Source organism: Pelmatolapia mariae, linkage group LG10_11 (genome assembly GCF_036321145.2).
Source record: "Pelmatolapia mariae isolate MD_Pm_ZW linkage group LG10_11, Pm_UMD_F_2, whole genome shotgun sequence".
In the NCBI taxonomy this organism is placed as follows: domain Eukaryota; kingdom Metazoa; phylum Chordata; class Actinopteri; order Cichliformes; family Cichlidae; genus Pelmatolapia; species Pelmatolapia mariae.
The window spans coordinates 22,811,331-22,826,098 of NC_086236.1; the positions used below are offsets into that span (position 1 = coordinate 22,811,331).

The following is a 14,768-nucleotide window of genomic DNA, read 5'->3' on the forward strand; positions in this document are numbered from 1 at the left end:
AGATATTTAGCTGTTAATGTGCATTAGCAGTTCCATCAGTCATTTCCCCCTCTTCTTCTTCTTCTTAGAGAAGTAAAATAACAGAAAGCACTGCAGTTTTGTTATTTACCTATATGAACTTATTTGGTGCCAAAATACCATCTGTTTAAACTGAGTCACCCAGGATTAAATACACACACCCTCTGTCCACTGTCTTATCCTTTAAAACTCAGTCTAGACTCAGTTGACCACAACAGCTCATCAAATTTTGATATTTAACTTCAGACACACAGTCAATAAAAGACACATTTTTCAGATTTTTTTCCCATATATCTTTGTTTTTTATCAAAAAAACAAAAAAACATTGACGTTGTCTACATCACAGACAAGAATCATCAATATTCTGTTTTAAACAATTTCGCCATGAACAGAATGAACCCCATGCCCATCCCACCCCTGGAGCAAACTCCTCTATACACAGTATACTTTACATACCTATAGTTCCTGTTCAGCCTTTGTACATTTTACATCATTATCAAAGTAGTATCAATAGATTTAAAATACATACAATGCTCTTCCATTGTAATTATAATCGCTATCCTGATTGTACATACAGCATCATTTCCCACACTTAGAGTTCTGTTGAGCAATTTCTGTGCCTCCTTTTCATCAGCATGTTCTTATAAAATACCCAGAAGAGACAACACGAGTCTCCGTAATTCACCAAAACAGAACACTTGGCAGATTTCAGATGATTGGCAGATGAGAAACATTTCGTAACTACCGCTGTGTGTCATGAGAGTGGAATAGTTGCCGCTGACTGCTGCTGACGTAGTTTTGAATACACAAATATTTACCGCAATCTACAGCTTTTATTTACGTGTTCCTCAGGAACCATTCTCAGACTCTCCGAGGGGCTTTGCCACCAACTGTTGCGTCTGCTCGGACATGAGATTATGAGGTACAGTCAGAGAATCTCGGTAATCCCCAATTAGACGAGCTGTGGTGAAGGAATAACAAAGAGATTATAAAAGATCACCACAACCAAAAGAGTAACACAAGTTATAAAAGTGGAACAAGTCAAAAGTATTTGTATGGATTTGTTAAAGTTCTCGGTATTGGCCAAAAACGCTAGAAGTAGTGGGCAGTGCTGAATCGATATATAAATATTTTTACCACTCAGGATTAAAAACAGACTGATAAGGGGCTGACTGATTTGTAAAAAAAAACAAACTGATTCAACCTTTGTGTTACCTTGGTGACAGAGGTCCTTAACCGTGCGGGTGAAGCTCACCATTCACACATAAAACTTTGGCACCACAGACAAGTCTGTTACAAAAAAAATGGTCGCACACCTCGAACTAAATATGAAAAAAATGTGAGGAAGACTTTAATTGTTTTTTCTACGCACTGACAATGACAACTGATTAACGGCCAAACACGAGTATTCACAGCCAGGCACTTGTGTCCTTTCAGATGTGAGTCGAGGGCTGGGTCAGTCGGTGAGGAACATCCGGAGGGAGGGCGGTAAACTATGTGGAAGTTTTTACCTACAGGATTAAAACACACGCATTTGTCTTCGCGTCTAACAGCGCGCAAGTAGCAGTGTCACAATTATACGCTTAGTGACAAATCAAAGTTTCTAAATGTGGGAAAATCTACCAGTGTCAAAAATACTACATCAAGAAAGCCATCTTTGTTTGTACCCTGTAAACGCGAGCCAGAGCCCCGGTGAGTGTAGTTACTGCGGGCGGTCGGCATTGCAACACAACATAGAGTTGACCCTTTCTTTTTATATCCGCTAACAACACATCCTTATTCAATATTCAGTATCACCAAAAAGGCTCAACTTGCCAGTATGGTACTGGATACAGTATGCAAGCAGTCATTAACTATAAATCACACAACCTTCAGAAAAAACTTGCTTATCACAAACTTTGACTGAATTTTAACAACTATTTTCCTTTTTCTTCTTCTTCTTTTTTTTGGCCCAATGGCTGTCTCATGAAAAAGTGATTTATCTTAAGTCACATCTATGATCTTTGAAGAGCTTTTTTTTTAAGACCTTTTTGGCAATTGCTCTGACAGCAGCAGATTACAAATGGAATAAAAGATTACAAATGACAAAAGTCATGTGTGGGAGCAGGAATGGCACTGTTTCATAGTTTAGACCTCAAGTTTGAGAGAGAAAATAAAGCGTCACAGAGAAGTAGTACTATTCACACCTTCTGGGATCTGAATCCACATCCCAAAAAAATATCTGAACAATACACACGTGTGTTAATACTGTTTTAGCCCAGCAGCCAGCCAGCAGGACTGGCTTCACCCTTCATCTCATGATTTATTTTTTCTTTTTTTGGGGGGGAAGGGGTTCAAACCAAGCAGCTGTATTAATTTCTTCCCAGTGTAGAGACAGGGGAAGTTAAATTATAAAAGAGATTAAGTATGAGTTTACATTAAAGTCTCCAGCATGAATAAGTGGCTGGTTGGTGGAGGGCAAGAGTAAAAAAAGAGGAGAGTTGGGGCAGAAGTGGACACATCCCAATGTGTAAATATACTAAGATGAAAAAGTGAGCTTTTCCTTTCATTGTTTTTTTTTTCTTTTTGGTTTCTTTTCTTTCTTTTCTTTTCTTTTTCTTTTTTTGGCCAAACCACAGCTTGATAAAGCCAAACACACGAGCGAGGGTGTGTGCTTACATTGTGGCTGAAGTGTTAGGCACTGCAAAAAAGAGCATGAGATTGTTTTACATGTTTCTGATTCTAAACACAGTAAGGCAATTTGTTTATGGTTGAATGACAGCAATGTAAGTTCCCAGCCTTTTCTCTCTCGATCAACAAATGCTCAATTTAGACTCAGGCAAGAAATAACACTTGGGTTTTTTTGTTGTTCTTGTTGTTTTTTCCCATTTTCACAACCCTTCATAAGATTACCTGTGTAAAAACAGCTACAATCAAAAATGAGGCACTTTATAAAATACTATATATATTTATACATATATATATATATATATATGTATATATATATATATATATATATATATATATATATATATATATATATATATATATATATATATATATATATATATATATATATATATATCTAGGCTAAATAGTATTAATCAATATATGTATACTGTATATTTTGTATACCATTGTAATGTGTTACTTTATATAAGAATTGTGTTAACTGTTATGCAAACGAGAAAAAGTACAGCACGTACTATAGTTTCTGTTATTCTATACTATAGTATACACTATAGTATAATATACAGTTATAATAGAAAAGCTCAGTTGCAAAAAGTGTTTACACTTTGACGTTTCCAATGATTTTGTGCTACACAATTGTTCAAAATGCAGAATGTAAATAAAAATAGGATTCAACAAATTGTAAAGCTCATAAACCCAAATTTTATTCACAATAAGGCTTAGAAAATATATCAGATGTTTTACTATTTCATGAAAAACATTAGCTCATTTGGAATTTGATGCGTTGCCGCCATAAAATTCAAAATGAGCTGCAATTTTAATTAAAATAGTACCTTTTCTCCATTTGAACACTTGATATTTTTTTCCTATATTCTAATGTGAGTTAAAATTTGGGTTTATGAGAACTGCAAATCATTGCATTCTTTGTTTTTTTATTCACACAGCCTTGTAATATTGTATATGATCTGTCCTCATAAAAACATGAAGGGACTGTTAGGGACTCCAAAATTCATTCTTTTCCTAAGATATTTACTGATTTTTTTTTTCTTTTATACACTAATTACAAAGATGGCTTACATTTTGATTTAACTTACTATTTTCAACTGGCTGTGTGGCGTGGGAATCGTGTAATTTGACAGTCATGTGTCAGTCTCAGCCAATGTACGGTTATCAAGTGGAATTGGGGGATAACTTGAGCGCTCAGATTCATTAGAAAGCTGTCGCGTGTGCTCAGTTCATGTGTAATAACTGCTTACGTAGCGATTCTTCTCAGTTAAACATAAAGAAGAGCTAGAATGGACTATTCATATTTTGGACAAAATTTGGTATATCTGTTGTTTTTAAATTAAGTCTGACATTTTTTCTTCTATGCCAAAGCAGACAAGCAAGAATATTAGGTCAATCTGGTCATTTTAATCAAGTGTTTCGCTCATTCATGGTTAATGAATTGATTATTGAGCATCTATGTAAGTTTTTTTCTGTATAATTGTGACATCAATCACTTTCATAAAATGCCTGTATGACAGCGAGGGCTTTCATGTGACTTCTTCTGCTGGATTTATGCTGTAAAACAAATACAGCATATATGAGTCCAGTGAAATTACTTTTCTTATGCCAGCTGCAGCTACTGAAGGTTATTAAACTGTCACTTAGGTTTGGGAATAAGGATGAAGGGGATCATGAGTTTCCTATCAAACCCTGAACACCACATAGTGTATAAGTAAATCCATTAAATATCCCCAAATACCACCGAGGAGCTTTCACTAGGCTTTAACAATGGCTACATTTTGAAAACGAACCACATGGCATGATGGGACATGTTAAGTTTATGCGGCTACATAAACATATATCCTGTGTGAGTGCACATGTGGAGCTTTGGGGATAAAGCTGAATTCTGTGTGAAAAAACACAGACTTTACACTCTAATGCATTTCACAAAGATTGCATAAGCTATGTGGGATTTTCACACAACCACTTCCCTATTGTCTGCAAAAAACTGACAGGAAACTGTGTTTTCATCTCTATAGCGCAAATCCGTTGTCAATTCCATCCACCACCCCAGAAAGAAGCACATTTTGAAGTCCTTCGGTAGCACAAAACCAGCGATCAATAAGTGTAAAGCCTTTTTTTTTTTTGCAACTGTGTATGATAAATCAAATACATTTACAGTGGCAGGGTGTGTACGTGTATGAGCCCTCTGCCAAACTGCATTTTCCTTCTCAGTTTGATGATCCTTTAACTTACATGGACAAAGGATGGTGTAGCATAAATAGTAATACAAAGGCAAAAACCACAGGATCCAATAATTAACACTCATTAAAACTCAGCTGAGATTGGTTCATTATAGCAGCTGCCACTTGAAATCTTGAGACACAAGATTCCAATAGACTGGCTCAAATATCAATTAAAAGCAAATAAGGATATTTTTCGAGATTCCCTGAAAGTGTTTTTGAAATACGAGCGTTAGTAACATGATAATATAGATTAAGTAGGCAAAAAGAAGAACAGGCTGTCCATGAATGTCATAATGGCCACCTGTGAGCTCACACCATTACACACCTAACTGTCATCCTTTATCTTTATGAAGTTAAATGATGATCAGATGTTCTTTTTTTTTTTTTTATTAAAAACAAGGTTAAAAAAAAGAAACTTTTTCCTTACCCTGTGACTGTGTGTTGTGTATATGTGTGTTTGTATGTGTGTGTCTGTGTGTGTGGTGTGTTTGGCACACATTTGGTTGACAGAAAACAGCAGACGGGATGGGGATGAGTTTTCCAGGGTTTCAGTGTTCAGACTCCAGTGTACAGTTCTGTTGTGGCAACAGATCGGGCTGCCACCCGTCCCCTGACGGACTGTCACTCTAAGATCCAAGACGAAGATGGAGATCAACAGTCTGGGAGGAAAGAATCAAAGATACGCGTGAGCTTCAATCGTATACCACAGCTTTGTTTTTATTGCTCCTTATTGTGCTTTATTTTTAAAGTATATATACTCACCACAATTTACGTAATAATCAAAGTAAATTAGATTTAAGTCTCCACACAGAAAATGTTAGAGAAAGCAAGGCAGCTCATGCTAGGTGATCTATTCACCAAAGCATATTGCTTTTGTTTAATCTAGAGCTCCTGCTGGCTGGTTGGGTAAATATCACATGACCCTAGATATCTTTCTAAAAGGATTTTCTGATTGGTTTCATGCACGTTGTTGCAGATGTCAATATTATGTGTCTCTGTGTCAAGCTTTATCAGCTCCAGGCATTTTCATATGTTTCTTCCCTTTATGATCCACCTGAGCAACAAGAAGTCACTGCCCTGACTCTGATCCTGTCAGGAAAATGAAGTCAGCGGCACCGACAAGCAAACATCTTGGGTTTATCGCTTGTGACCTACAGAAAAGGATCCCGCGAAATAAATTCATTAAAGAATAATCTCGTGGTGCAACCGCAAATACATAATCAAGATAAGCTCGGAAAGGAGCGCAAATAAATGAAAGTGCGGTTTGAAAAGCTATGAGTCAGTCTAACCACTTGCCCCGTGCATCATTAGTGTCAAATGTCTGTCTGCCGCCTCAACACTCTGGCCGTCTCTACCCAGGTATGCTTGCAGCTTTGTGCACTGGATTTCTGTTTTACCATTCAGCTGATGAAGACGAGCTTTTGCTTAATTTCTTAAAATCTTTAGGTGAACACAGTATATTATATAGACTGTGTGCGCTTGCCATACTATAGCTTTCATACAGTTAGGATTAGAGCCCATGTGTTTTAATTATTACTCATTACAGTTTAATATTGTTTTAATTGATGATTAATTGAGGTTTAATTTCCTTTTTTTGCCTTTAAATGGAAAACCAAACGATCACATGCTACAGGTTCAGACATTTTCATAGCATTGGATAAATGCTCTTTATCTGAATAAATAAAATGCGCGCATGTGATTGGTCCTCTCACAAATATTAATATTAACCTTTTTATTTATTTTTTTATTTTTCACATGCAGCCTTTAACGGTTTAGTTCTTGACATGTGCATGTCAAGAATGTACATCCATCAAAAATCATATTCAGTCACTAACCGTTTAATAACTGTCATCTGAGCAATGTGAGGGAAACCTCGAAGCTGCCATGTGAAATGCAACAGCCAACAGGACACCCACACATAAATATAAACACCTTGCTTGCGTTCTGTCCCCTCTACCTCCATTTATATGAAATGGCTCATTACCAGCAGACAAATCAATTGGCTCTGCTCTCTGAACACCCACTTGCGATAATAAGAGACTCTACAGGCAACCCACAGACTGGAAATATGGCGCTGCCCACCAGCTTGAAGCCAAGGTACACATCAGTAAAAGATGAAAGGAGAAAGAGTGACTAAGACCCAGACATGAGCTCTGTCTGTGGATTATGCACGTCAGATGAAAAAGTTTTCGCTAGACAAATATGATCAGGAATCATATATTTTAACTATTTGATTGACAGTAAGTAGATATTTTCCTCCTCAGTTTCAGAAATCACATCAAAAATAATTTCCAGATTTGAATTATTCTCTAAATCGAAGGAAACAACTGCAGTGTCAAACACACGTAGTCGTTTAGCCGTGAGGCCAAAACTTACAAAACAGAAATCTCCAGCCATGATATAAAAAGAATTATAAATGTATCCGCAGAATATTTACACATTTAATTTTCTTAACACTAAAGATCTAATCATAACTCAACAAGTAATAAATAATTCAACATGAACTGGCTTTGTAGTGCTTACCTTGACCATCTTTTCTACTGTTCTGGTGTGCTCTCAATTCTTCTGATTTATAGAAATCAATACTGGCGTAAGTGTTGAGGCTGGAGCCAGCACTGCTACCCATAGCGCTTCCTCCCATGTTGTAGGCAGAAGAGGTGTGCTCCACTCCAGCTTGAGGGCTCTCCTTAATGGCCAAGTCAAGGTCAATATAATTAAGGCCTTGTTCTCCAGATGAGGTGGAGGCTTGAGGTGGAGGTGTGGCAGACATACTAGCAGCCTGCCCGCTCTCCCACAGTGAGCAGTCCAAATCATGCCGATGGCTCGCTGCCTGGCTGCCCTCTGGGAAGAGGGAGGTAGAAGAGGATGCGTGGCGTGGTAGTGAGGGGGGTGAATTAAATGTCTCTGGGCAGTGGCTTAGGCGTCCCTGCTGGTCACTTCGGACCAGTCTGCTGCTCCGCTCCGGAGACTGGAAGGACTTGACTGGGGAAAAGCCCAAACCTGTCTCCTGCTCCACAGGTAAGGGTTGACCAGAGTGGATGGCAGGTCGTGCTGAAGTGCTGGGATCTGAGGCTTTGCTGTCCGTAAATGGAGGCAGGACTTCTGTCAGCGCTGCTGCTGTCTTTATTTTTGTTCTGTAGCCCACGTTGCCCTCTGCGGCCAGAGTAGAGGGCGTGCCGTGCTCGTGTCGGGCCTTGGGGGCAACAGCTGGTGGGCCCTGTTGGGTGCTGAATGTGGATCTAACATGAGTCACTGGTGTTGAGGATTTCCCTAAATCCATGCTGACGTACTCAGCAGAGGTGGACAATGGTGCAGAGAAGCTGCGGGGAAGGTTAGCAGGATTATCATGGCAGAGGAGCGGTTGATTCACGGGTCGGAGCGTTCCATGGATCACAGGACGTTCGGAACCTGCACATCGTCCTTCGCCATATTTACTGTCTTCCTTGAAGACAATACTGACATACTCACCAACATTCTGAGACACTGATGGCGGCAGATTCTCTTTAACCCTGGGCAGCGTGTTTGCTTTAGTAATATCTGAAGACACGCTGAGGGGACGACCCCGCCTTTGCTGCTTTGGACTCTTACTGCTCGATGCACGTTTTTGGTGGTGACGCCCATCTTTCGTGCTTGTTCCTGCACTCTTATATTCTGCTCCGGTTCTTAATAAACTTAACCCTCTCCCCGCTGATATGGACTTGTCTTCGAGGCTTTCACTGCTGGCAGAGCTAGAGGAGAAAGAAGAGGAAGACATGGAAAGTTGGCAGCTTCCAGCAGCGCCCATTGCAATTTTGTTTCTCTTGCTATATCCAACTCCTCCTCCCCGTCCAGCACTATCGTGCCCACTGCCATCTTTTTTTCCTTCTCCTTTGTTCAAGTCGTCCTCAAAGCGAGTATAGAGAGTGTGTTGATAAGCTCGTGGCAGTGAGAAGTAGGAGTTGAACATTTTTGGTTGAAGTTGGTGCTGTTCAGGATGGGAAGGCGGTGTGCTGCAAGCAGAGCGGCTGCTGACAGGTGAGATGTTCATGTAGTCACTGGCAGCCCGGCTCTCCATGTTGCCCCTGCTATCCCACATGCCTAGTCCATGCAGGTCTGTAGAGCTGCTGCTATTGGGAGACATGACCATGTAGCCCTCTGAACTGGGCTGGCGGATATGCTGAGGGGGGGACACGCTGTTGTTGGGGGTCATGGCCATGTATTCGTCATCTGCCCCGGGTTTAGCACCGGAGTCAGAAATACCTATTGAGAGAGAAAGTGAAACAGGAGGAGATGTCACTCCAGGCAACATTGACATATAGCCACTATCCACAGCTGCTCCTCTGTCCACTTCTCCCCCGCTTTTGTCAGACCTCTTCCTATTCTCCCCTACTACATCAAGTTGCCCACCCCCAACTCTCAGTCTGCCTGAATCATGGTGCAAATCAGCTCGCTGTGTGTTAGCGCTCTGCGACATGATGGCGTATTCTTCATCGTCCTCATCATCTTCATCTTTTCTATGTGGAGTCAGCCGCTCGTGGGACGCCAAAGGCAGGGAAGCCCTCTTACTGAGCAGTCTGCGTTCTGCCTCTGATTCACGACTGGATGAACGCCGCAGTATCCGTCTGCCTTTAGAGCGATGATGGGAACCAAGCAGACTCTCTCGCTGTCCCATGACGATATAGCTGGAGGAGCCTTCTCCATGTACGTGATGTCCTGACAGGCTTGGTAGGAGCAGAGAGTGCTCGCCGGGACTGGAGCCGTACTCATCTGAGGATCCATAGTCGCTCGGTGAACCTGAAACAGAAACTCTTTGTGATACACGAGGGTAGGAGCAGATCGTCATGCCTCCCACCGCTGCCCCCACTAGTCCACACTCTGAGCCATGACCAGAGCTGGAGGACAGACTCGGCGCAGGAGAAGGAGCAGGGTTAGGTGTGTAACGTGCAAGGCTGAGGGTAATCTTAGCAGGGGTTGGGGCCCGGGTGGGCTTGGGTCTCAGAGTTGGGGTAGTTGAGCAGGATCCATTGAGACTTGGGCTGGAGCTGGCCCACGTCCCTTTAGCACTTGCTCCACTCTCCTCCGACCTGGCTCCGATGCTGGCTGTTCGCGCCCTTGGAAACCCGTGGCGCGATGTAGGTGATGTGCTCGTGCTGCTGCCTCCTGTTCCGGGGGTCTCCGTGCGTGCCCGTCTCGAGAAGCCCACCTGGCTCGGTGGCAGATTTGGGTGATGACGACGGCTCGGGACACTGATGGGATTTGAAGCAGTACCACCTCCACATGATGTCCCCACAGACTGAGATTTACTGCGTTGACGGAACTCCTCACTAAGGGCCTTCATGGCCTCCAGCAGGGTCTCGTGCATGTTCTGAGCCACCACGGAGTCATCCACCTGCATCCAGAACTCTCCGGGGCCAGTAATAGCTGAGCGCCCCACCTCAATGAAGAAAAAATTCTCTGAATGACCACATCTTCGGACATTCATCAGCTGCAACACTACAGAGGCCACATCAGAGTTGAGCTTGACAAAGTTGACTGTCTTGTCAGTTAGGCACAGCCGGTAGATGCCTACTAAATTCCTGGCATGTCCAAGACCTTTAGGCCAAACCTTGACCTGCCACACTTCCTTGAAGGTTGGAACAGGAGATGGAGAGCTACACTCTCCACTGCTTCCATAGTCTTCAGGGGTTTTACCTAGAAAAACAGTAAAGAATAAATAAAACAATTAGGGGATTTAATGATTACACACATACATACAAGAAAAAAAGAGGGGTTTAATTCAAACATAGCCTGCTGAAATACTAACGAAAGCCAAAATGACAGTAATAAGTAATGCTTTGTTACTCTATCGTAAGTAAATTGCCATATGCAAGAATACTGCCAAACAGCTGTGCTGCAGCCAATTCATCACCATCACTTTTAAGCTATAGCTCGTAATTAATTAAGCCTTAAAAGCTATAGAAAGCATCCACTAAAAAAGATCATGCTCAACTGTGATACAAGACATTGTAATTCTGCTCAGTGCCAATCAAATAACAAACTGCAGAATCCCCCCCCCCCCCCCCCCCCGCCCCAGCCCCCCTCTCACAATCAGTGTTATTTTCAGTAAACAACAAACAATCTGCTGGTTTGCTACAATCCACCAGAGAAAGAGAAAATATTAGCAATGAACTCCACAGAAATTATTATAAGACATAATATATTAATGTGCTTCAATCTATCTCTCTCTGTTTTTTGTTTTTTTTTTTGTTTTTTTGCAAGACTCTCGCCTAATTACGATCAGCTGCACATTAAAATTAAAATAAACAGACATTGTTTTATTGTGACTGTGCCTGAGCCATACCCTGAACAAAATGGGGGTCTTCTGTGCTCTAATGTGTGTCTGTTAAGGGTTCCACAACCACATATTAGAGCTGGGCAAGCCCATCAGTCTCAAATAACTGAAATGCAAAGGGAGAACAGGCAGGGAGGGTGGGTGGTGGTGGTGGTGGTGCTCAGCTCCGGCATAAGGATAACAACGTAAACACGAGGATAACCAACAGAAACACAATTTCCAGCGCAGAGCGCACTAACGATGCCATCTCCTCCCTACCAGCAGCAGCACCGCGTAACGCAAATGTAGGTTAGGCGAATAGCAGTCGGAGCTGTGCAGAAAAACAAAAACACGGGCTCCAGCGGAGTGCACCGCGATAGGCTGCTACTATATGATGCATCCCTTGGATGGTTGCTATATGCCCACTGCGCCATGCAGAAGCACACCGTCGTATGAAAACGGACTGGATTTTGGTCATAAGAAGCGATCATCTCGTGTTCTTACAGGCGGATGCTGTTTAACGCATCAAATTATGTTTTTGCTGACGGATAATAATCCGCAGGTTGTGACTGTATTAAAGCACTGCTTATTGAGATTGTGCTGCACAAACACACAGCACATGCCGCCCATAGCGTGTCGGTCTAACCCGTTCAATAGGATCCACCTGCCTCTTGGTTAAATACATCACCCTCCAAACTGCATTGCTTACACTATATGGGTACAATTAAAACACAAAAACCTACAAACCTAAAAAAAAAAATCAAAGAAAATATTCAAATAATTCGAGCCGGTGATATGCAGAGAGACACCAGGATGGCCGAGCCAAAATAGTGTATGGAGAACAAATAGCCTACGGCAGGATAGGCCTGATGCAGAAACAGACAGAAGAAATCACATCACACTTTTCATATCTTACAGTTGCCCTGGAGGTCCAGCATTGCTTGGTACCACTCATTTTGGACCTCCTCGCTGTCTGCAGCGATGGCAAAGCTCTCGCTGCGGGTATAAAGCACTATCATGTGCTTGTTCTTGGAATCTGCCCGCTTGTTGATGTTGAAGCAAGTCTCCAGGTTCAGGACTTTTTTGGGCACAGGTGATTTACTGCGGAATTTCTTCTCGTTCTCGTAGTACTCAAGTCGAGCGGGACCATGCTCTGAGGCCGCCCTCAGCACGAAAAATCGCCGGTGCATTGATTTATGCTTGCGGAGATACCCGCTTTTCTGTACATCTTCATAGTTCTGCGGCTCGGCTGCTTGGTTCTCCATTGCCAAAGCAGGCGAGCGATGGTTATTATAAACAATTATTCTCAGGGGGAAAAATAATGTCCATGCGTATTCCTCATTTATCCATCCCAACTACATCCCTCGTCCTCCCCGCGTTCACGTTTAAGTGTCCAGCATGTGTGAGGAGGCGCAGGATGGGGAGAATCAGCCAAGCCAAAGCATGTTTTGGGTTTGGTATCATATTGTGAATCCAGCAGCCGCAGGAGGATCCGCGCACCGAGCGTGCACAGCGTCCACCGCCGCTCGTCCCGCAGCCCAGCCCAGTCCCCAAGTCCAACCACGGTGCGGTTCAGCTGCTTAAGGACGTCTCCTCCACCTGTCTGAGGTTGCCCATAGCCACTCTGTATTCACCACTGTCAGATTAGGCAGGATAATAACGACACCCCCGGTAAAGACTTTCGAAATAAAAGCCTTAGGAATTGAGGCAGGCGGGCGGGGGGGGGGGGGGGGGGGGGGGGGGCTACAACCGAAGGCGCTTATCCATTCGCGCATTTTTATCACTTCTCTTGAAATAATAAGGTAAAACGATAAGTGTGGACAGCATTTTTAGTAAGTCTTGGGTTTGTACACTGTTTCCAAATGTTGAACATTAGAGCTGTAGTCCCTCATCCAGCATCACATTTAGTGATTTTCAGTAACTTTGCTGTGCATTACAATTGTTCTAACCTTTACTCCCCCACAGTTTTGGTGGTAATACAGTAGCACAGTGAAATGTAACACATTACTGTTACATTTCACTGTAAGAAACTAATGTAACGCTTTGCTGATTTTAAATTCAGATTCACTTTAGTTCAATTGGTTAAATTTAAGAGAGAAGAGCCTACTCCCAGTGCCTTGCTAAGATTATTATTTTTTCCTCTCTGGGCTGCTTTTACACAAACTTTGACGTTGGCTTTGCAGTAGTACCATAATAAAGATGGTAAGAGAAGGATCTTATGATCTAATATGACCCTTGTAAGCAAAGGGATATGTGCTGATATGTGCATATATAAGTTTTTATTGTTAATCAAGTGGCATGTGCTTGTCGTATTAACATAAACGTAAAGTTAATTAAATCAGTAAATTTCAATATGCATTTAAATATTACAGATTTTAAAATTTTAAAAGCTGAATTTCAGTTTCTTTTTCTAAATAATGACCTCAACACAGCTCACCAATGATCGTTTGAGAAAGAGTAACGTGAAGTTACAGGAGCAGTCAACACTGCAGTAGATTCACAGCTGCGTTATATGGATTCTAATATCCTGCTGGTTCAAGAAGACAGAGCATTGTGACAAATGTATCGACTGTACTAATGTGAGTTGTATTGTGAAAGACAACCTGCTCTGTTTCCGCTCTCCCCCGCCTCTCTGTGGCTGACTTGACTTGCATCCGTTAGACTGACACCTCCAAGCCGGTGCCAGTCAAATGCCAGGGGTGCTTCGGGGCTGCTGGGGTGCACAGACCAGGAACGCGGTGTTCAGACCACGAACACTTGGTGCATGGCGTTGTGGACGGTCGGCAAGCTTATATCGTTTCCAGCAGATTTTACCCAGTTGACTGTACAAAGACACGAGGAAAACAACTGCAGAACGTGCTGCTTGAGAGGTCGAGGATACGCAGCCATAGGCCAAATACATTTTGGGGGTAGTCGAATGTCAAGCAGCCATTAAATTCATATGTGCGTATTTCATGCAGAGTCCGCTGTAGAGTCCACGGAATCTGCTGGCAAAATGCAATTTTTATAAAAAAAAAAAAAATAGCTAGAAAATCGTTACTTTTTTCACGTTTAGAAAACCCAGTTAGCCCAATTAATTCGTTCTTTTCAATTCCAGTTATTTTCAATAACAAAAACATGTAAGAAAAAAGGAAAAAAACCAAACAAATTATTAATAATAATCACATATTTCTGGAACTACTGATAAAATTGGTTGCCTTGGCGATCAGTTGCGAAATGTTGTGGTTGAATTTGAAGATAATAAACACAAGTCAGATACACTCATCTGCAGGCTACATCATACTGCCCTATTGTTGTTTAACAGTCTTATCTGCTGGGAGCAACAAACACACTTAAACAGAACCGGGATTTCACACAATAGGGTTGTGATAAGCTTGTGAATGCGGATTTAAGGTAGTTTTTATATAATTATTATTATGATCCATAAATACGGAGATAATGCAGAAATACTAATGTATAACGCATAAACTGATTTCTATCCAAGCAGTAAATCAACTATAATAAATAGCAGTTCAGAAAGATTCTGTCTCATGCTGTAGATGATAGTCTGTAGTTAA

General features: G+C 41.8%; 1 protein-coding gene across 1 annotated transcript; it reads right to left on the minus strand.

Moving 5' to 3' along the window:
- Nucleotides 1–3,509: 3,509 nt before the first annotated feature.
- si:ch211-284e13.4 (insulin receptor substrate 1-B) lies at nt 3,510–12,799 on the minus strand. The gene is made up of 3 exons (XM_063488294.1): nt 12,128–12,799; nt 7,446–10,592; nt 3,510–5,581 (listed from the first exon to the last, which is right to left on the minus strand). Exons 1-3 carry the CDS (start codon nt 12,474–12,476, stop codon nt 5,574–5,576), a joined length of 3,504 nt encoding a protein of 1,167 aa, XP_063344364.1. The 5' UTR covers nt 12,477–12,799; the 3' UTR covers nt 3,510–5,573.
- Between the last annotated feature and the right edge of the window lie 1,969 nt (nt 12,800–14,768).